Consider the following 21850-nt stretch of genomic DNA (forward strand, 5'->3'; position numbering starts at 1 on the left):
AAGCTGAGTTATGCTCTCTCTTTCAATTCAATAAAGTTAACCACAAGTAAATGTTTTATTTGGACCAGAGAATAAACCACAATAGATTCGTTGTTTCCGGGTACTGCGCGTCCTTCTTTCGTGGCTGCAGGAAACGGTGTTGAGCCCTAAATCTGGTCTCAGACCAGTTTTCTCAACCTTCCCCAGACAACAAGCTGATGCGTAAAACGGTGCCATAAAACCACACACTGATCCGCAGTCAGTACCTTTAGCACCATCTCTCATCTTCCATCGCTGGAGTGCGCTGTCCTCTGTACAGAGTGAATCGAGAGGACGTGTTGATGACGTTTGCAATATCCATTTTGTACATTATTCGCATTTGTTGTCGATTCGGTCGGACTACTGGGTTATAAACACGTATTTTTTTTTACAGTTAGCCTTCCAAGGCTAAATAAGAAGGCATCCTGGAAGAAGCGGGTGAACCGAAGATCCCTACGCAGCATGGATTCTATGTAACTCCGGCAAAATGTAATGAGGAGATGACTCCGGGAGAGAAAGATCAACAGGGTACCAACCGTATAGTGTTGGTCAAGAAAATTATCATGAAAGATGGGTCCACGGTATGTGAATTAATCGTCTTTATTTCGGTAGCCTATTGCAACCGGGAATGTAGCCTATAGTATTTGTGTAATGTAACAATGTAACCGATTTCACATAAACTGCCAACGGTGGAGTATCAGCTGTGAGTGCGCCTGCGGTAGCAGCAGGCAATGACATAAGCGGACATTGTGTACTCGAGATACCTTGTGAAAATGAAACGGCTCTGTCAGCCCAAAGTGCGACACATTCTTGCGCTAAACCTATTACTAATCCGTTTTGAATTGTGGATCAATGTGTTATTAGATGATCAATAATAATAGATGGTATATAACGCCTATTGGAAGGACGCGGCCGGTAATATCTCGGGGTAGCGCCTTAAGGCCTATAGCTGCGGAGGAGCTTATTGAAGCCTGTATAATATTGATATGCCGCTGACATTACATAACATCCTCCAGCTTCCCCCCAACGCAAGCTGTTTGCATGATAATTCCATAATCATGTATTCATAGACAGAATGCATTATCATGATAATGTATTGTTTTCAAATTAATATTTGGATAATAGTTGTTGTTGATGATGCTGGCTGTGCTCTAGCCAATAGCCAGCTGTCAGGACCATGGAAGGTGTTACCATGGTGTTACCTTGGAAAGGAAGGATGACCTGGACCAAAAACACAATCACAGATGGCATAAAACATTTTTTTTTAAAGGAAAACATTACATTTTGTACTATCCAGATGTAGGATCTTAATTTAATAACTCTTTTTTGGGAGAATTCCCCTACAAAGCAGGCAATGCAAAAGTGTAGTGTATTCAAGGTTTAACAAGGCTGTTATTAGTCTGAGCTATGCATCAAAGTGGATTGAGACATGATTTTTATATTAGGGGTTTTAATTGTAATTAACACAACTAAATGCTTAGGCCTGACTCTATTTTTGAAAAGCCAGCAGTGATAAAGCCTGGCTACTGTATGTCTAATTCCACAGATTAGGCTTGGTGATCATGACGTGATTTCCACCTTGCATGACAGCGAGCTGAGATGACATCACACTCTCCCCCAGTTCTCACTCAAGCATACATATCACATATACACAGACAAACTCAGTGCACTCACTGTCATCAACACGAGGGATAGTAATAGAAGGCCCACCTTCAATCTCTACTGTCATTAAACGGCCATGTCCCAATCTTCCCAAGACTGAAGGCTGCATCACTGTGCTGTGAAGTAGCTAGGGGCCTGTGCTCCCCTATCTCTGCCTTCCTCAAATACCACTGATGTACTCCTTCAGAGGTCCCCACGTGGATGTCTTCAAATAGCAAAGACGGTGACTTATTCACCTTGAAAGAGAAGTGGAGCAGTGGGATTTCTTTCTCTTATTGATTTAGATTTAGACTGATTTAATCTAGATAATCCCATTCAGACAGCATCATTAGACAATCGACTCAGTAAATGGTAGCCTTTTTGAAATGCTGTTGAAATTATCACACTGTGAGAGCTGTTCATTTGGTGGATGTTTTAAAATTGGATCGAACACTGTCTAAAATGGCCACCTTTCTTTCCTGTGTGTTGCAGCCGGGCCATGGCATTGGCAGACCCAGTGTCTCCCATGCTGTTGTGGTCATCTTCCTGGAGTTCTTTGCCTGGGGTCTCCTCACCACTCCCATGCTGACAGTGAGTTCCATCTCCAGCTGGCCTGTCTGTTTTCAGATGTAGGATCTTAATTTGATCACCCTGAAGCAGGACAATTCAAAATGTTTAGTGTATTTGAGGTTTAAATGGCTTCTGAAGTTTGTAAATTCCATTTAGAAATTAGACTTGACTTTCTCTTTATAAAAAATGTATCAACCTCTATAAAATGACCATTCATTATAATTCACATAATTCAAATGTCCTGTTGCTGCAGGATTATCTATCTTATCCATTTTATTTTATCTATCTATTTTATCTATCTATGCAACATGTAAAGTGTTGGTCCCAAGTGTCATGAGCTGAAATAAAAGATCCCAGAAATGTTCCATATGCACAAATAGCTTTTTTCTCTCAAATGTTGTGCACAAATTTGTTTACAACCCTGTTAGTGAGCATTTCTCCTTTGCCAAGATAATCCATCCACCTGACAGTTGTGGCATATCAAGAAACTGTTTAAACAGCATGATCATTACATATGTGAACCTTTTGCTGGGGACAATAAAAGGACACTCTAAAATGTGCAGTTTTGTCACACAACACCACCGATGACTCAAGTTGAGGGAGTGTGCAATTGGCATGCTGACTGCAGGAATGTTCAACAGAGCAGTTGCCAGAGAATTTTAATGTTAATTTCTTTACCATAAGCCGGCTCTGTTATTGTAGAGAATTTGGCAGTACGTCCAACCGGCCTTACAACGGCAGACCGGCTCATACGGCTTTTTCACCAGTGGGATCGTCTGAGGGGGGTGCTGAGGAATATTTCCCTCTGTAATAAAGCCCTTTTGTTGGGAAAAACGAATTATGTTCAGCTGGGTCTGGTTCCCTAGAGGGTGGACCTATGCCCTCCAAAGCCTACCCATGGCTGTGCCCTTGCCCAGTCATGTGAAATCCATAGATTAGTGCCAAATGCATTTATTTCAATTGACTGATTTCCTTATATGGACTGTACCTCAGTAAAATCTTTGAAATTGTTGCGTTTATATTTTTGTTCAGTATATCTCTAGCACAGCTATCAACTCTCTCTTGCTCTCTTTCTCACTCTCTCACTGCCAGTCTGTCTCTTATTTTCATCCCCATCTGTCTCTTCTAGTCTTCTCTCTGTAGGGTAGGTTTCTTGGCTTGTAAAACCGCTTGTTAAGCACACAGCTGTCTGTGTGTGTGACTATGGTTTCTTGGCAGTTGGCACCCTATCTGTGCAAGAGCCCCTTTTTAAAGATCTTTGTGGTTTCTCTGTGGTTTATTTTTGCAGGTTTTACATGAAACGTTTCCACAGCACACATTTCTGATGAATGGCCTTATTCAAGGTGTGAAGGTAAGATATCAGGCATAGAAGTAACTTTAATACAAAAATGTTGTTTGGCAGACTACGAACAGTATATCTCCAAAATAATTAACCAATTACGTAATTTATTGATCACTGCTATGAGGATCCCCGTAGAGTTGCATGCCTGAGCGATTGAACAAAAGCAGCACTCTATAATGTATTCTGGTACTCTATTTTTAAAAAATTATAGTATCTTATTATTTCATAACTAGTGATGTATAAGTTTAATTATAAGTTTATCATATGTCATTTCAGGAGAGCAAAGGGCAGCCATTTTCTTGCTGCTACTTGATTATAATTCAGCTCACTCTCATTTACACTAAAGATCAATGAGGCTTCTCATTACGGGTTCCCGGTAACATGATGTTCTTAACAGAGGCTCCTCCCCCTCTTCACCCTCCTCCGCCACAGGGCCTCCTGTCCTTCATGAGCGCCCCTCTGATTGGTGCCCTGTCAGATGTGTGGGGCAGGCGGTCCTTCCTATTGGTCACTGTGTTCTTCACCTGTGCCCCCATCCCGCTCATGAGACTCAGTCCCTGGTAAGTCCTGCACCTCTCTTCTGACCAAGAAAAAAACACTGCTGTGATTTGGTTCAGTATTCATTGTGTCTTTTGATTTGAATTAAACAATAAGTACATGTAAACAGGGAATCTTGTGTAGTGCTGTTGTAACAGTGCTAGTTTAGATGAAAATACCATATTATCCCACCTATGCACACACTACCATATACAGTGCCTTGCGAAAGTATTCGGCCCCCTTGAACTTTGCGACCTTTTGCCACATTTCAGGCTTCAAACATAAAGATATAAAACAGTATTTTTTTGTGAAGAATCAACAACAAGTGGGACACAATCATGAAGTGGAACGACATTTATTGGATATTTCAAACTTTTTTAACAAATCAAAAACTGAAAAATTGGGCGTGCAAAATTATTCAGCCCCTTTACTTTCAGTGCAGCAAACTCTCCAGAAGTTCAGTGAGGATCTCTGAATGATCCAATGTTGACCTAAATGACTAATGATGATAAATACAATCCACCTGTGTGTAATCAAGTCTCCGTATAAATGCACCTGCACTGTGATAGTCTCAGAGGTCCGTTAAAAGCGCAGAGAGCATCATGAAGAACAAGGAATACACCAGGCAGGTCCGAGATACTGTTGTGAAGATGTTTAAAGCCGGATTTGGATACAAAAAGATTTCCCAAGCTTTAAACATCCCAAGGAGCACTGTGCAAGCGATAATATTGAAATGGAAGGAGTATCAGACCACTGCAAATCTACCAAGACCTGGCCGTCCCTCTAAACTTTCAGCTCATACAAGGAGAAGACTGATCAGAGATGCAGCCAAGAGGCCCATGATCACTCTGGATGAACTGCAGAGATCTACAGCTGAGGTGGGAGACGCTGTCCATAGGACAACAATCAGTCGTATATTGCACAAATCTGGCCTTTATGGAAGAGTGGCAAGAAGAAAGCCATTTCTTAAAGATATCCATAAAAAGTGTCATTTAAAGTTTGCCACAAGCCACCTGAGAGACACACCAAACATGTGGAAGAAGGTGCTCTGGTCAGATGAAACCAAAATGCAACTTTTTGGCAACAATGCAAAACGTTATGTTTGGCGTAAAAGCAACACAGCTCGTCACCCTGAACACACCATCCCCACTGTCAAACATGGTGGTGGCAGCATCATGGTTTGGGCCTGCTTTTCTTCAGCAGGGACAGGGAAGATGGTTAAAATTGATGGGAAGATGGATGGAGCCAAATACAGGACCATTCTGGAAGAAAACCTGATGGAGTCTGCAAAAGACCTGAGACTGGGACGGAGATTTGTCTTCCAACAAGACAATGATCCAAAACATAAAGCAAAATCTACAATGGAATGGTTCAAAAATAAACATATCCAGGTGTTAGAATGGCCAAGTCAAAGTCCAGACCTGAATCCAATCGAGAATCTGTGGAAAGAACTGAAAACTGCTGTTCACAAATGCTCTCCATCCAACCTCACTGAGCTCGAGCTGTTTTGCAAGGAGGAATGGGAAAAAATGTCAGTCTCTCGATGTGCAAAACTGATAGAGACATACCCCAAGCGACTTACAGCTGTAATCGCAGCAAAAGGTGGCGCTACAAAGTATTAACTTAAGGGGGCTGAATAATTATGCACGCCCAATTTTTCCGTTTTTGATTTGTTAAAAAAGTTTGAAATATCCAATAAATGTCGTTCCACTTCATGATTGTGTCCCACTTGTTGTTGATTCTTCACAAAAAAATACAGTTTTATATCTTTATGTTTGAAGCCTGAAATGTGGCAAAAGGTCGCAAAGTTCAAGGGGGCCGAATACTTTCGCAAGGCACTGTAGCTGTCTGTTTTAACCATTTCAGTCAGCCTTTCAAATTGGTAAACATTTTGATGCCTGTCAATAGATCTTTAGCTTTAGAGTCTGTAGGAGTGTTTGTTGATCTTATTTGTCAAATATGTGGTGTGGAATGCACTGCCTTGGATGTGACTGACATAATGTTTTCTCCCTCAGGTGGTACTTTGCAGCGATTTCCATGTCAGGGGCTTTCTCTGTCACCTTCTCTGTCATCTTTGCTTATGTCTCTGATGTCACTGAGGAGCATGAAAGAAGCACAGCATACGGACTGGTAAAGAGCTGGTTCAATTTGTATTATGACTTCAGCAGGGATGGGTAACTGATGGGAGTGGGGGCCACAAAACATCTGAACTCATCACGAGGGGCCGCAGTGGTTCATTGTTCTGCGTACCCACATCCATACCTACATATGCAGTCAGAGCCGGCCCTAGACTTTTGAGGGCCATAAGCAAAGTAATTTTTTTTGTGGGCCCCCACCTTGCGAGCAAAATATTTTAGCAGCTCCTCCTCTTGAAAGCGGGGCGTAGAGAAAATGTTAGTTTTGAAACAAGTTTGCTGCAATTCTACACATTTTGCTATGGGGCGGAGAGGAAATTGAGCAATTTTCTAACTAATTTCATGCAATTCTACACATTTTGCAATATGGTGGATAGAAATGTTTTCGGGTTTGAATGTGATATCTGAGTGTGTGACTAACAAAATCAATGGGGCCCCCCAGGCTGGTAATTCTTAATAACTTAGCAATCAACAAAATATTTAGCTGACATGGGCTAATTGAGTGACTGTCAGTGATTGACATAACAAGAGGAAAACTGCTGATGCACAACCACATTTTGAAATTGCACCTGGTGTATTCTACTATTCTCACTCTCAACAGTAAGTTTGGCCAGTTGCCCATCCCTGATGTACAGTGTTTTCCTCAGTTGATTGGGGTAAAGGGTAGTGGATAATTATATCTTGTCATCTTTCCAATTCTATTTGACAGTTATGTGGGTGAAGATCAAGTTCTGCCCTTCTATATGGGTTATGCAATGTGTTCTGTTGTGTTGAATAGATGTTGGTTGTGTCATGTTTTTACAATCCTTCACACAGTGATTTCAGATCTCATGCAGTCCCTTGAGGTCACAGCATGCAGTGTGTCGTATGCCATTGAATTCTCTCATCCTTTTCACTTTGTATTTTGCATCTTGGCGTTGAATGAAGAATAGCATTTATTAACATGAATTACATTTCCTTTGTATATCTTAACCACTTGTTAAATGTGAAAAATAGCTGCATACATTGGGTCATTGACAGCTATTGGCTCCAATACCATTAAAAAATAATAAATGCACTACAGGACTTCATGGAAAACTGTGACAATTGTTGCTGAGTGGACTATCGTGATTAAATATAAATAGACCTAAAAAAAGACTAGTTTAAAACACACCTTGTCCTCTGTGTTTTAATCTAGGTGTCGGCTACGTTTGCAGCCAGCCTGGTGACGAGTCCAGCCATCGGGGCGTACCTGTCCGCGTGTTACGGTGACAACCTGGTGGTGTTGGTGGCTACGCTGGTGGCTCTGGCAGACATCTGCTTCATCCTGCTGGCCGTGCCTGAGTCCCTACCGGAGAAGATGAGACTCAACACCTGGGGAGCACCTATCACCTGGGAGCAGGCAGACCCCTTCCAGGTGAGTGCTCCAGTATTCTATGCCATGCAATACCATGCTATGAGTCAATGAGATCGGTCTGGGATATACTATACGTACATACACGTTAGTAGGCTACCTAGCTTCATCAGTGTTTGTGGCCATTTTGAAAAGCCTTTGGTGTCTCTCTCTGTTAGTTTAAAGCCTTTGGTGTCTCTCTCTGTTAGTTTAAAGCCTTGGGTGTCTTTCTCTGTTAGTTTAAAGCCTTTGGTGTCTCTCTCTGTTAGTTTAAAGCCTTTGGTGTCTCTCTCTGTTAGTTTAAAGCCTTTGGTGTCTCTCTTGTTTGCAGTCGATGAGGAAAGTGGGAAAGGATCCCACAGTTCTTCTCATCTGTATAACCGTGTTCCTGTCCTACCTACCTGAGGCTGGTCAATACTCCAGTTTCTTCCTATATCTTAGACAGGTAAATATCCAACTTGTTCCTAGAGTCGGACTGTATCCAGATTTTCAAATCCTCATACCGTTCTTCTCTCACACCAGGATTTACAGTATTACTGGCTTAGTACAAAAGGGGTCTCCAAAAAAACGCAAAAAAACAATTGGGCATCTATTACCAGAATGCTAACAAAATTAGCACAAGTAAAAGAGGATTTCCATGGAGGCTGCTAGCTAAATATGTGAACGAGTGCGAATGTAAATAAACTAATTGCAAAACATTAGGAAATCCAGCTCATAAAGTTATACATACAGGTAGGAGCATACATATACAGGTAGGAGTAGGAGCATACATATATAGGTAGGAGCATACATATACAGGTAGGAGTAGGAGCATACATATACAGGTAGGAGTAGGAGCATACATATACAGGTAGGAGTAGGAGCATACATATACAGGTAGGAGTAGGAGCATACATATATAGGTAGGAGCATACATATATAGGTAGGAGCATACATATATAGGTAGGAGTAGGAGCATACATATATAGGTAGGAGCATACATATATAGGTAGGAGCATACATATACAGGTAGGAGTAGGAGCATACATATATAGGTAGGAGCATACATATATAGGTAGGAGCATACATATACAGGTAGGAGTAGGAGCATACATATATAGGTAGGAGCATACATATATAGGTAGGAGCATACATATACAGGTAGGAGTAGGAGCATACATATATAGGTAGGAGCATACATATACAGGTAGGAGCATACATATATAGGTAGGAGTAGGAGCATACATATATAGGTAGGAGCATACATATATAGGTAGGAGCATACATATACAGGTAGGAGTAGGAGCATACATATATAGGTAGGAGCATACATATATAGGTAGGAGCATACATATACAGGTAGGAGTAGGAGCATACATATACAGGTAGGAGCATACATATACAGGTAGGAGTAGGAGCATACATATATAGGTAGGAGCATACATATACAGGTAGGAGTAGGAGCATACATATATAGGTAGGAGCATACATATATAGGTAGGAGCATACATAAATAGGTAGGAGCATACATATACAGGTAGGAGCATACATATACAGGTAGGAGCATACATATACAGGTAGGAGCATACATATACAGGTAGGAGCATACATATATAGGTAGGAGCATACATATATAGGTAGGAGCATACATATACAGGTAGGAGCATACATATATAGGTAGGAGCATACATATACAGGTAGGAGCATACATATATAGGTAGGAGCATACATATATAGGTAGGAGCATACATATATAGGTAGGTGCATACATATATAGGTAGGAGCATAATATATAGGTAGGAGCATACATATATAGGTAGGTGCATACATATATAGGTAGGAGCATTGCACTTCTGTTGTCATCTGATGACAATGAAACTATTTTCTGCCGAATATGTTGCACTAATGTATTTTCGGTGAAGGAAAACAATAGTTACACGTCCCTGATCACTGTTGGAGCAAAAACACACTGACTTTCAATATGAAACATGACCTCTGTCAATACACAGCTGGACTCACCGGCTCCTGCTTTCTCCTGTTGTGCCATTTACAAACAAACACGCGACTGGCTCTACTGTGCTGGGGAACCATGGTAAACTTCATCATGTCAAATAATGTGACGGGTGAAATGAAGAACAGAATCTGCTTTATCTCCTAACAAATTGCACAAGTTGACTACAGGTATTTACTTAAAGTAGCAACAACTAAAAAAAATGTCTTGTGGTAAATAATTTTGAGAGCCACAGGATGGTTTTTCAATACTATTTCCAAATGACCTGGTATATATGGTATACTGCCAAAGCCTAGTTGTTCCTCTACCTTAGGCAATTAAACACCTGCTCTTCATTTACCCGAGACTGATAAAAACTTCCCTTTCATTTATCTGCGCCATCTGGCAGTAAACATGAGATTGTGGTATTATTATAACCAGCTACGAGTACCCAGCCCCATGTAGACTATCTGTGTGAGTGAGACCTAGCAAACTAACCTCAATATTGTGTGCAGATTGCTAATGAAAACATCCACCTAAAATTCAACACATCAAATCATCTCAACAAGAGATGAAGAACAGTTGAGTTATTTCTGTACAAGGTGTCGTTTAGTTCCTTATAGCTGGGTGACTGTAATCATAGAGATTTCGTTCTTTCGCCCTTCCTTTCTCTTCTACTTGAACAGCTCACTCTCTGTTGAGCACAGTCAAGTGCTTGTCATTAATTGGCTTTAGAGTAAAGAGGGAGACTAATGCCGTTTTATGGCTTTCTCCCTCTGTCTATGGCTCTCTCTCGTTCTGTCTTTCTCCCTTTCTCCCTCTGTCTATGGCTCTCTCTCGTTCTGTCTTTCTCCCTTTCTCCCTCTGTCTATGGCTCTCTCTCGTTCTGTCTTTCTCCCTTTCTCCCTCTGTCTATGACTCTCTCTCGTTCTGTCTTTCTCCCTTTCTCCCTCTGTCTATGGCTCTCTCTCGTTCTGTCTTTCTCCCTTTCTCCCTCTGTCTATGGCTCTCTCTCGTTCTGTCTTTCTCCCTCTGTCTATGGCTCTCTCTCGTTCTTTCTCCCTTTCTCCCTCTGTCTATGGCTCTCTCGTTCTGTCTTTCTCCCTTTCTCCCTCTGTCTATGGCTCTCTCTCGTTCTGTCTTTCTCCCTTTCTCCCTCTGTCTATGGCTCTCTCTCGTTCTGTCTTTCTCCCTTTCTCCCTCTGTCTATGGCTCTCTCTCGTTCTGTCTTTCTCCCTTTCTCCCTCTGTCTATGGCTCTCTCTCGTTCTGTCTTTCTCCCTTTCTCCCTCTGTCTCGCTCTCCATTTATTTTTATTTCTCAATCTCTCTATCTCAGGTCATTAACTTTTCATCGGCAACAATCGCAGTGTTCATCGGGGTGGTTGGAATCCTCTCCATCATAGCCCAGGTATGTATCTGGTGCAATACTCCTCCATTTAACTGTCTGTGGGAGACTGTAATGTGTTACTGAACAATCAGTTCTAATCAAGTCTTCGGTTAACAACATGTGTCAGTTCAAATGAGTTATTGTCCTTTGGAATTGAATCAAGTTCCACGTTTAGATGTAAAGAATGCTGACATTTTTTATTTTCATTATTTAACTAAGCAAGTCAGTTACGAACAAATTCTTATTTTCAATGACAGCCTAGGAACAGTGGGTTAACTGCCTTGTTCAGGGGCAGAATGACATATTTTTACCTTGTCAGCTCTGGGATTCGATCTTGTAGCCTTTCAGTTATTAGTTCGACGCATGCCTTATTATAATGTAATGTAGCAAATTGTGTAATTCCTATGAATCCAATATTTATGTGTGACTACAATCAATAATAAATACATTAGCACTTTGTAAAGCACTTTGTGATGACTTCTGATTGGGCATTATAAAAACATTAGATTTTTTTTTTATGATCATTTTTAAAAATGTATTAATTGTTTGCTTCTTGTTGCAGACACTTATTCTCACAGTCTTGATGAGAACTATTGGAAACAAGAACACGGTCCTTCTGGGACTGGGCTTCCAGATTCTACAGCTGGCCTGGTACGGCTTCGGGTCAGAACCATGGTGGGTCACCTTCAACTCTGTCTGTTGTACTGTGGTTACCTGAGTATTATCAACAGGGCTGGCCTGTACTGTGGCTACCTGAGTAGTATCAACAGGGCTGGCCTGTACTGTGGCTACCTGAGTAGTATCAACAGGGCTGGCCTGTACTGTGGCTACCTGAGTATTATCAACAGGGCTGGCCTGTACTGTGGTTACCTGAGTAGTATCAACAGGGCTGGCCTGTACTGTGGTTACCTGAGTATTATCAACAGGGCTGGCCTGTACTGTGGTTACCTGAGTATTATCAACAGGGCTGGCCTGTACTGTGGCTACCTGAGTATTATCAACAGGGCTGGCCTGTACTGTGGTTACCTGAGTAGTATCAACAGGGCTGGCCTGTACTGTGGCTACCTGAGTATTATCAACAGGGCTGGCCTGTACTGTGGCTACCTGAGTATTATCAACAGGGCTGGCCTGTACTGTGGTTACCTGAGTAGTATCAACAGGGCTGGCCTGTACTGTGGTTACCTGAGTATTATCAACAGGGCTGGCCTGTACTGTGGTTACCTGAGTATTATCAACAGGGCTGGCCTGTACTGTGGCTACCTGAGTAGTATCAACAGGGCTGGCCTGTACTGTGGCTACCTGAGTATTATCAACAGGGCTGGCCTGTACTGTGGCTACCTGAGTAGTATCAACAGGGCTGGCCTGTACTGTGGCTACCTGAGTAGTATCAACAGGGCTGGCCTGTACTGTGGCTACCTGAGTAGTATCAACAGGGCTGGCCTGTACTGTGGCTACCTGAGTATGATCAACAGGGCTGGCCTGTACTGTGGTTACCTGAGTAGTATCAACAGGGCTGGCCTGTACTGTGGTTACCTGAGTAGTATCAACAGGGCTGGCCTGTACTGTGGCTACCTGAGTAGTATCAACAGGGCTGGCCTGTACTGTGGCTACCTGAGTAGTATCAACAGGGCTGGCCTGTACTGTGGTTACCTGAGTATTATCAACAGGGCTGGCCTGTACTGTGGCTACCTGAGTAGTATCAACAGGGCTGGCCTGTACTGTGGCTACCTGAGTATTATCAACAGGGCTGGCCTGTACTGTGGTTACCTGAGTATTATCAACAGCGCTGGCCTGTACTGTGGCTACCTGAGTATGATCAACAGGGCTGGCCTGTACTGTGGCTACCTGAGTAGTATCAACAGGGCTGGCCTGTACTGTGGCTACCTGAGTATGATCAACAGGGCTGGCCTGTACTGTGGTTACCTGAGTAGTATCTACAGGGCTGGCCTGTACTGTGGTTACCTGAGTAGTATCAACAGGGCTGGCCTGTACTGTGGTTACCTGAGTAGTATCAACAGGGCTGGCCTGTACTGTGGCTACTGAGTAGTATCAACAGGGCTGGCCTGTACTGTGGTTACCTGAGTATTATCAACAGGGCTGGCCTGTACTGTGGCTACCTGAGTAGTATCAACAGGGCTGACCTGTACTGTGGCTACCTGAGTATTATCAACAGGGCTGGCCTGTACTGTGGTTACCTGAGTAGTATCAACAGGGCTGGCCTGTACTGTGGCTAACTGAGTATTATCAACAGGGCTGGCCTGTACTGTGGTTACCTGAGTATTATCAACAGCGCTGGCCTGTACTGTGGCTACCTGAGTATGATCAACAGGGCTGGCCTGTACTGTGGCTACCTGAGTAGTATCAACAGGGCTGGCCTGTACTGTGGCTACCTGAGTATGATCAACAGGGCTGGCCTGTACTGTGGTTACCTGAGTAGTATCTACAGGGCTGGCCTGTACTGTGGTTACCTGAGTAGTATCAACAGGGCTGGCCTGTACTGTGGTTACCTGAGTAGTATCAACAGGGCTGGCCTGTACTGTGGCTACCTGAGTAGTATCAACAGGGCTGGCCTGTACTGTGGTTACCTGAGTATTATCAACAGGGCTGGCCTGTACTGTGGCTACCTGAGTAGTATCAACAGGGCTGGCCTGTACTGTGGCTACCTGAGTATTATCAACAGGGCTGGCCTGTACTGTGGCTACCTGAGTAGTATCAACAGGGCTGGCCTGTACTGTGGCTACCTGAGTATTATCAACAGGGCTGGCCTGTACTGTGGTTACCTGAGTATTATCAACAGCGCTGGCCTGTACTGTGGCTACCTGAGTATGATCAACAGGGCTGGCCTGTACTGTGGCTACCTGAGTAGTATCAACAGGGCTGGCCTGTACTGTGGCTACCTGAGTATGATCAACAGGGCTGGCCTGTACTGTGGTTACCTGAGTAGTATCTACAGGGCTGGCCTGTACTGTGGTTACCTGAGTAGTATCAACAGGGCTGGCCTGTACTGTGGTTACCTGAGTAGTATCAACAGGGCTGGCCTGTACTGTGGCTACCTGAGTAGTATCAACAGGGCTGGCCTGTACTGTGGCTACCTGAGTATTATCAACAGGGCTGGCCTGTACTGTGGTTACCTGAGTAGTATCAACAGGGCTGGCCTGTACTGTGGTTACCTGAGTAGTATCAACAGGGCTGGCCTGTACTGTGGCTACCTGAGTAGTATCAACAGGGCTGGCCTGTACTGTGGCTACCTGAGTAGTATCAACAGGGCTGGCCTGTACTGTGGTTACCTGAGTATTATCAACAGGGCTGGCCTGTACTGTGGCTACCTGAGTAGTATCAACAGGGCTGGCCTGTACTGTGGCTACCTGAGTATTATCAACAGGGCTGGCCTGTACTGTGGTTACCTGAGTATTATCAACAGCGCTGGCCTGTACTGTGGCTACCTGAGTATGATCAACAGGGCTGGCCTGTACTGTGGCTACCTGAGTAGTATCAACAGGGCTGGCCTGTACTGTGGCTACCTGAGTATGATCAACAGGGCTGGCCTGTACTGTGGTTACCTGAGTAGTATCTACAGGGCTGGCCTGTACTGTGGTTACCTGAGTAGTATCAACAGGGCTGGCCTGTACTGTGGTTACCTGAGTAGTATCAACAGGGCTGGCCTGTACTGTGGCTACCTGAGTAGTATCAACAGGGCTGGCCTGTACTGTGGCTACCTGAGTATTATCAACAGGGCTGGCCTGTACTGTGGTTACCTGAGTAGTATCAACAGGGCTGGCCTGTACTGTGGTTACCTGAGTATTATCAACAGGGCTGGCCTGTACTGTGGTTACCTGAGTATTATCAACAGGGCTGGCCTGTACTGTGGCTACCTGAGTATGATCAACAGGGCTGGCCTGTACTGTGGCTACCTGAGTATGATCAACAGGGCTGGCCTGTACTGTGGCTACCTGAGTATTATCAACAGGGCTGGCCTGTACTGTGGCTACCTGAGTATTATCAACAGGGCTGGCCTGTACTGTGGCTACCTGAGTAGTATCAACAGGGCTGGCCTGTACTGTGGCTACCTGAGTATGATCAACAGGGCTGGCCTGTACTGTGGCTACCTGAGTATTATCAACAGGGCTGGCCTGTACTGTGGCTACCTGAGTATGATCAACAGGGCTGGCCTGTACTGTGGCTACCTGAGTATTATCAACAGGGCTGGCCTGTACTGTGGCTACCTGAGTAGTATCAACAGGGCTGGCCTGTACTGTGGCTACCTGAGTAGTATCAACAGGGCTGGCCTGTACTGTGGCTACCTGAGTATGATCAACAGGGCTGGCCTGTACTGTGGCTACCTGAGTATTATCAACAGGGCTGGCCTGTACTGTGGCTACCTGAGTATGATCAACAGGGCTGGCCTGTACTGTGGCTACCTGAGTATTATCAACAGGGCTGGCCTGTACTGTGGCTACCTGAGTATTATCAACAGGGCTGGCCTGTACTGTGGCTACCTGAGTATGATCAACAGGGCTGGCCTGTACTGTGGCTACCTGAGTATTATCAACAGGGCTGGCCTGTACTGTGGCTACCTGAGTAGTATCAACAGGGCTGGCCTGTACTGTGGCTACCTGAGTATTATCAACAGGGCTGGCCTGTACTGTGGCTACCTGAGTAGTATCAACAGGGCTGGCCTGTACTGTGGCTACCTGAGTATGATCAACAGGGCTGGCCTGTACTGTGGCTACCTGAGTATTATCAACAGGGCTGGCCTGTACTGTGGCTACCTGAGTAGTATCAACAGGGCTGGCCTGTACTGTGGCTACCTGAGTATTATCAACAGGGCTGGCCTGTGTTGACAGTTAAGTACAGTTAGACAACAGTTAGAACTCACACTATTTAAAAAATATATATAAATACAGAATATTACAAGTCCTTGACTGTCCGCTTTATTGTTAAAAAAAACCTTAATGCAATTATCTCTCTCTTGTTCAAAGGAAAAACGATCTAATAATAAAAAAGGACGCAAAAGCGAAGGGGAATCGTGATCAGTTTTGTCAGAGGTCACTGAGCGTGCTCAGAGGGGCTGGTCCTGAGGGTGTGGTTACTAGTTCCTATAGCTAAGTGATGTCTCATACTGTATGTGTCTAGATAACCACTGTCTCCTCTCTGTGTAGGATGATGTGGGCTGCAGGTGCAGTAGCAGCCATGTCTAGTATCACCTTTCCTGCAGTGAGTGCCCTGGTGTCTCGCAGTGCAGACCCAGATAAGCAAGGTAAGACATTCCCTTTATATCTCTTTTCTATATGTACTTCATCCATTTGTCCTGCTCTAAAATATTCCCTTCATGTAATCTGTCTGTTTGTCCTGCTCTAAAATATTCCCTTCATGTAATCTGTCCGTTTGTCCTGCTCTAAGATATTCCCTTCATGTAATCTGTCCGTTTGTCCTGCTCTAAGATATTCCCTTCATGTAATCTCTCTGTTTGTCCTGCTCTAAGATATTCCCTTCATGTAATCTCTCCGTTTGTCCTGCTCTAAGATATTCCCTTCATGTAATCTGTCTGTTTGTCCTGCTCTAAGATATTCCCTTCATGTAATCTGTCCGTTTGTCCTGCTCTAAGATATTCCCTTCATGTAATCTCTCCGTTTGTCCTGCTCTAAGATATTCCCTTCATGTAATCTGTCTGTTTGTCCTGCTCTAAGATATTCCCTTCATGTAATCTGTCCGTTTGTCCTGCTCTAAGATATTCCCTTCATGTAATCTGTCCGTTTGTCCTGCTCTAAAATATTCCCTTCATGTAATCTGTCCGTTTGTCCTGCTCTAAGATATTCCCTTCATGTAATCTGTCCGTTTGTCCTGCTCTAAGATATTCCTTTCATGTAATCTCTCTGTTTGTCCTGCTCTCTTCGGTACCATCTTTCTTCCTTTGCCCCCTCCGTTGTCATTTTTAAAGTAAATCAGTATGAAAAATATGTTTACTGACATTTTCCATTAAGACACACCACAGTATATAAAGGCATGGATGTTTTTAACTTTGACTATTTATTTCATAGCGGACGTATAGCAGAAATTTAAGGCACCTGAGTGGCTCAGGAGTCTAAGGCACTGCATCTCAGTGCTAGAGGCGTCACTACAGACCCTGGTTCTATCCCAGGCTGTATTACAACTGGGCTGTGATCGGAAGGCCCATAATAGGACGGTGCACATTTGGCCCATCGTTGTCCGGGTTAGGGGAGGGGTAGGCCGTTATTGTAAAAGAAGAATTTGTTCTTAACTGACTTGCCTAGTTAAATAAAAATATCCTATGGTTATCATTTGACTTTGTTCTTAAAACAATGTCTCATGGATGTTTATGTATCTGTATGCTGTATCCTCTGTGATGTCATGCTGTTCTGCCCAGGGACCACAGGTACTCATGGTCCCTGAAAAATAAATGTATAACCTGTCTCTCCTCAGGTCTGGTTCAGGGGATGATCACTGGTATCCGAGGCCTGTGTAACGGTCTGGGCCCGGCGCTGTACGGACTTATCTTCTTCATGTTTAACGTAGAGCTGAACACAATCGATCCCATCCAGGGAGAGTACCCCATCGACCCTTTACCTGTTAACCCCCCGACTGAGGTAAATGAATCACGATCACCAATAACATCTTCATTGTGGATCTAGTATAGGCAGACTTTATATAGCTGTATACATTTCTGTCTCTTTTAACTTTAAAACATGTTTCTTCCTAAGTAGGCACTTGCAATCTTCCTGTTGCCATATTCCTTTATCGTTCTGTTTCTTTATTCAGAGATGGGTTATATTCTTTGTGTTGTATGAATGTCAAATTAAGTTCCTACAGAAAAATGAAGTTCTGTATCTATAATACCGTGTCTCTCTCCATACAGAAATCCTTGATCCCCGGCCCTCCCTTCCTGCTGGGCTCATGCACGGTGGTGGTGGCCTTCCTGGTAGCCTTGTTTATCCCTGAGAACACCGAACCTCCTGTGGTGACCTGCGCTGACGCCAAGGATACCTCCATGCTAGCCGGCGTCCACATCAACACCCCGTTACCGGGCAGCGACGAGGACACGCCAGCCCCGACCAGCGACGAGGACTTTGAGCCCCTCCTGCAGGACAGCGTTGTGTGACTGAGGGAGGGCAGCAGGCCCCTCCTGCAGGACAGCGTTGTATGACTGAGGGAGGGCAGCAGGCCCCTCCTGCAGGACAGCGTTGTGTGACTGAGGGAGGGCAGCAGGTGGCTCCTGTAGGACAGCATTGTATGACTGAGGGAGGGCAGCAGGTGGCTCCTGCAGGACAGCATTGTATGACTGAGGGAGGGCAGCAGGTCCCTCCTACAGGACAGCGTTGTATGACTGAGGGAGGATGGAGGGCAGCAGGCGGCTTTGGTATTATTACACCCATCTACGGGTACCACGCCCCCCATGTAGCCTACATATCCCCAACGGAGGAGAGGGAGAGAGGCCTAGCTAACAAACCTCAATATTCTGTGCAACTCTGCACTGCACAACCAACCAGTCCCCGCCCCTGTCCCATAAAAAATAGTTTTTATTTGTATTTTTTAGCTGGATTGGATTTGCTGTTTATGATGTAGTGATCTTCCAGGGGATGCTTTTTTGGGGGGGGGGGTTCACCTCTAGGACCTCTAAGTTTTAATTCTGAAGGGAGCGACAGCGAAGATGGCGGACCCAGCGGGCAAAAGTGGTTACTGGTTGGTATCTGGTGCCATTTCAACCAGGTTTGCCGGCTGGGTAGATTGAGTTGTTCAATAGAGGTAGAAGGGGAAGAGCTTGCTGTGCCCGGCATCTTATTGCTTTAACGCATCTTCAAGCTCAGCATTTACTGTAGCCCACACCTAATGGTACCTCAACACAAGGAGGCTTGAACCGAGTCAGTGAAATGCAAGGAGATATGTGCCAGTAGTCAGTCAACAAAATATTTACTTAGAAAGCTTGTTCACTATGAGCAGCCATAAGATTACGACATTATAAAATGGATGAGATGTATACGATATTTCATGGGAGCTTCTGTTCACAAGCCTTACAGCAACTTATATCATTCAGAGAGCAGTTATCATATCATTGTCTTATAACTGGTGGGTAAACATGGGAGATTAGGATGATAGGATATTTGACATAGGAAGATAAGATCTTGGTGTCATTTTTACTCCCTCTCTCAACTTCTCACTTTATTGTGCAGAGTTTTGGTACTTGAACCACTGGTCCTAGAGTAACTGCTAAAAGTGTTTCTGTATAGTGAGAACTATTTAAGACAGACTGGATGTGGCCTCCTGTCAGTAGGAGGCAGTGCTGAGGTGTGGATGATGCCATTAGGTTATGGTTGTCATGGTTTTATGCAGTGCTCTGCAGTTTCTGTTCAGTCTGTGTAATCTTGATTGCTACTGTACTAAAACGGGTTTTTATCTTAAAATATATGAGCTATTTTATTTATATTATCCATACTGTAAAAGTGACATTGCTAACGTTCTGCAACATATTGACAGAAATGTCTAGGCTACTCTGGTAGTAATAATAATGTATTTAACTTAGAGAGAAACACGTTTTTACTGGTTTTCTTTTTGTCATCTTTGGGAGAATTTTTTAAAATCTTTTTTTTTTTTTTTTTAAGTATAACCTTACCCTGAAATATATGATGGGGGGGGGGGGGGGGTGACAAAATCATGACTTTCAATCCTTGTTGATTTTCTTTCACTAAATATGTCCCAGTGTTGCAAGCTACCTCAGCTTTAAAAATTACTTATTTTGAAGTCTGATTTTAACGCAAAACTATCGTTATCTCAAATAGTTTTCACCTCCCAAGAGTAAAACTTCACAAACCCGGGGATTATAAAATGTAAATTAAGAGAAAGCAATTTGACCTGATCAAATCCATTAGGGGCACATTTTTATTGTACATAATGATTATTTTCTGTGAGGTTGTCACAATGTGTAAATGTTCATATTTTATATGTACATACTGTATTGAATTAAAGGTATTAGCCTGTATACCTACAGGTTAGGCTTTTAAAACGAATATTTACCCCCAATGAACAACAACACCAAGTTGTTTTCCCTAATGTGAATGAGGAAGTAGTTTGTCTAGACCTACCTACAGCTGTATGTAAAGGTACTCAATACCGTGTCAAGTTGAGTATGTACTGAAGGAGATTCCTGTTTGGGTGCATAATGCATGAATAGTGACTAGCTGTCCATGGATCTTTTTAAGAGTAGAGTATTAGAAAGCTCACAAAATGTGTTGTACCTGGATGTGAACTTTTAAAAGTATTTATATTCCCCAAAAAGTGGCTATGGGGACAGAAAGACACAGCTGCACATGTCTTCCTGTCTGTCTCTGAAATGAAATGATAAACAATATATTAGGTATACAGTTGATTGGTTGTGCTCAGACAGAGATTGTGAGTGCTTCTGCTTTCCCCTGATGGTTTGCCAGTCTTTTCCTTGTTCTCTAAGGTACATGTACACAGGTTCCTATCAGCGAGGGAAATGATTGAAGTGAGCAGGAGAAGGTAAAGCTTCCTATCTGTCACCTCCAACCCCAATCCTGTTGTGAAGTATTTTGACCAAGAATCCATAAATTGATGTCAGAAGGTCAACAGCTACTTTCAGTCAGTGACTGTTGTTGAATTTCCTCCAGTGTTATATTGTACCCGCCTGTAAGAGTAAAAAGGAATTATTAGTATTATGAATTCTATGATGAAGACTATTGTATATGTTATGGAAAAGTATTTCGGAATGGTTACAATTCATATCTCTAGGACTGCTATATTTTGGGAACATGTTTAGAACTTCGTTGCCCTGAAATGCAACTCATTAAGTATTTTTCTAATTTTGTGTAACATGATGATGACTTTGTTGTCATAGTTACACATCAACTTCAGAGTTTTGTTTGTATGATGAGGATTTATAACTGAGACAACACATTCCACCATGTGCTCTTTATGTCTGTATATTCACCCAGCATCTCTGAGAGGATTATTATACAAACGTGCCTAACAAGTGAACATGTTCATTTCTGAAGATAAGACAAATGACTATAGCTTTGTCTCAAACTGGCACCCTATTCCCTTATTAATGCACTCATTTTGACCAGGGCCTGTTGACCAGGGCCCTATCGGGTTTTGGTCAAAACTATTGCACTATATAGAGAATAGGGTGCCATTTGGGATGCGGACTAACAGTGTCCATGAAGTGGAAGTTATTGCTCATGATAACCCAAACAAATGAAATATACACGGGCTATGTATATATACCTCTTAAGTCTTGTCTTGGGGGGGGAAAAAAGGTTGAATTGTAATAGTAAAAAAACATGACCGAAGTCAAGTAATGTAACCTATTTTAATGCTATTCATATTTTGATCACATGGTGGCGGTGTTGTGCTGTGTACTTTCCCAATAGAAATCAAGATGGAAGATTTGAGCTGTGAGTGGGCAGGGCAGGCTGGCGTTTATTTGGATGAGTCTTGTCCAGGAGGCAGAGCTGAGCTACAGTCAAAATTGTCTATATTGTAAAAATGTATGAAAACAAACATTTTGCTTTTGTCTTAAATTAAAATCAAAAATAAAAGGTTAGGGTTAGCATTAGGATGGTGGAAAAAGTACTCGATTGTCATACTTGAGTCAAATTAAAGATACCTTTAATAGGAAATTACTCAAGTAAAAGTGAAAGTCACCCAGTAATATACGACTTGAGTAAAAGTCAAATATACTTAAGTATCAAAAGTATAAAACATTTCAAATTCCTTATTTTAAGCAAACCAGACAGCACCATTTTCTTCTTAAAAAAATAAATACAAAAATAAATCATTACGGCTAGCCAGGGTCACGCTCCAACACTCAGACATAATTTACAAATGAAGCATGTGTTTAGTGAG

The 21850-nt window shown here is 43.2% G+C and overlaps 1 protein-coding gene across 1 annotated transcript; it reads left to right on the forward strand.

Moving 5' to 3' along the window:
- The first annotated feature begins 268 nt into the window (after positions 1 to 268).
- LOC109892378 (hippocampus abundant transcript 1 protein) lies at positions 269 to 21224 on the forward strand. Its single transcript, XM_031826266.1, has 12 exons — positions 269 to 599; positions 2152 to 2250; positions 3518 to 3580; positions 4004 to 4131; positions 6124 to 6238; positions 7421 to 7639; positions 7947 to 8060; positions 10922 to 10993; positions 11535 to 11647; positions 16132 to 16229; positions 17414 to 17577; positions 17847 to 21224. The coding sequence occupies exons 1-12, from the start codon at positions 519 to 521 to the stop codon at positions 18087 to 18089; spliced, it is 1509 nt and encodes a 502-aa protein (XP_031682126.1). The 5' UTR covers positions 269 to 518; the 3' UTR covers positions 18090 to 21224.
- The last annotated feature ends 626 nt before the right edge of the window (positions 21225 to 21850 follow it).

Source organism: Oncorhynchus kisutch, linkage group LG6 (genome assembly GCF_002021735.2).
Source record: "Oncorhynchus kisutch isolate 150728-3 linkage group LG6, Okis_V2, whole genome shotgun sequence".
NCBI classification, from domain to species: Eukaryota; Metazoa; Chordata; class Actinopteri; order Salmoniformes; family Salmonidae; genus Oncorhynchus; species Oncorhynchus kisutch.

Bases quoted from the DNA above. Each gene is read 5' to 3' on its own strand.
- LOC109892378 (XM_031826266.1), top strand. From the start codon at position 519: ATGACTCCGGGAGAGAAAGATCAACAGGGTACCAACCGTATAGTGTTG. The intron at 3,581-4,003 runs GTAAGATATCAG...CCTCCGCCACAG, and splicing joins GCCTTATTCAAGGTGTGAAG to GGCCTCCTGTCCTTCATGAG. The intron at 16,230-17,413 runs GTAAGACATTCC...GTCTCTCCTCAG, and splicing joins TGCAGACCCAGATAAGCAAG to GTCTGGTTCAGGGGATGATC.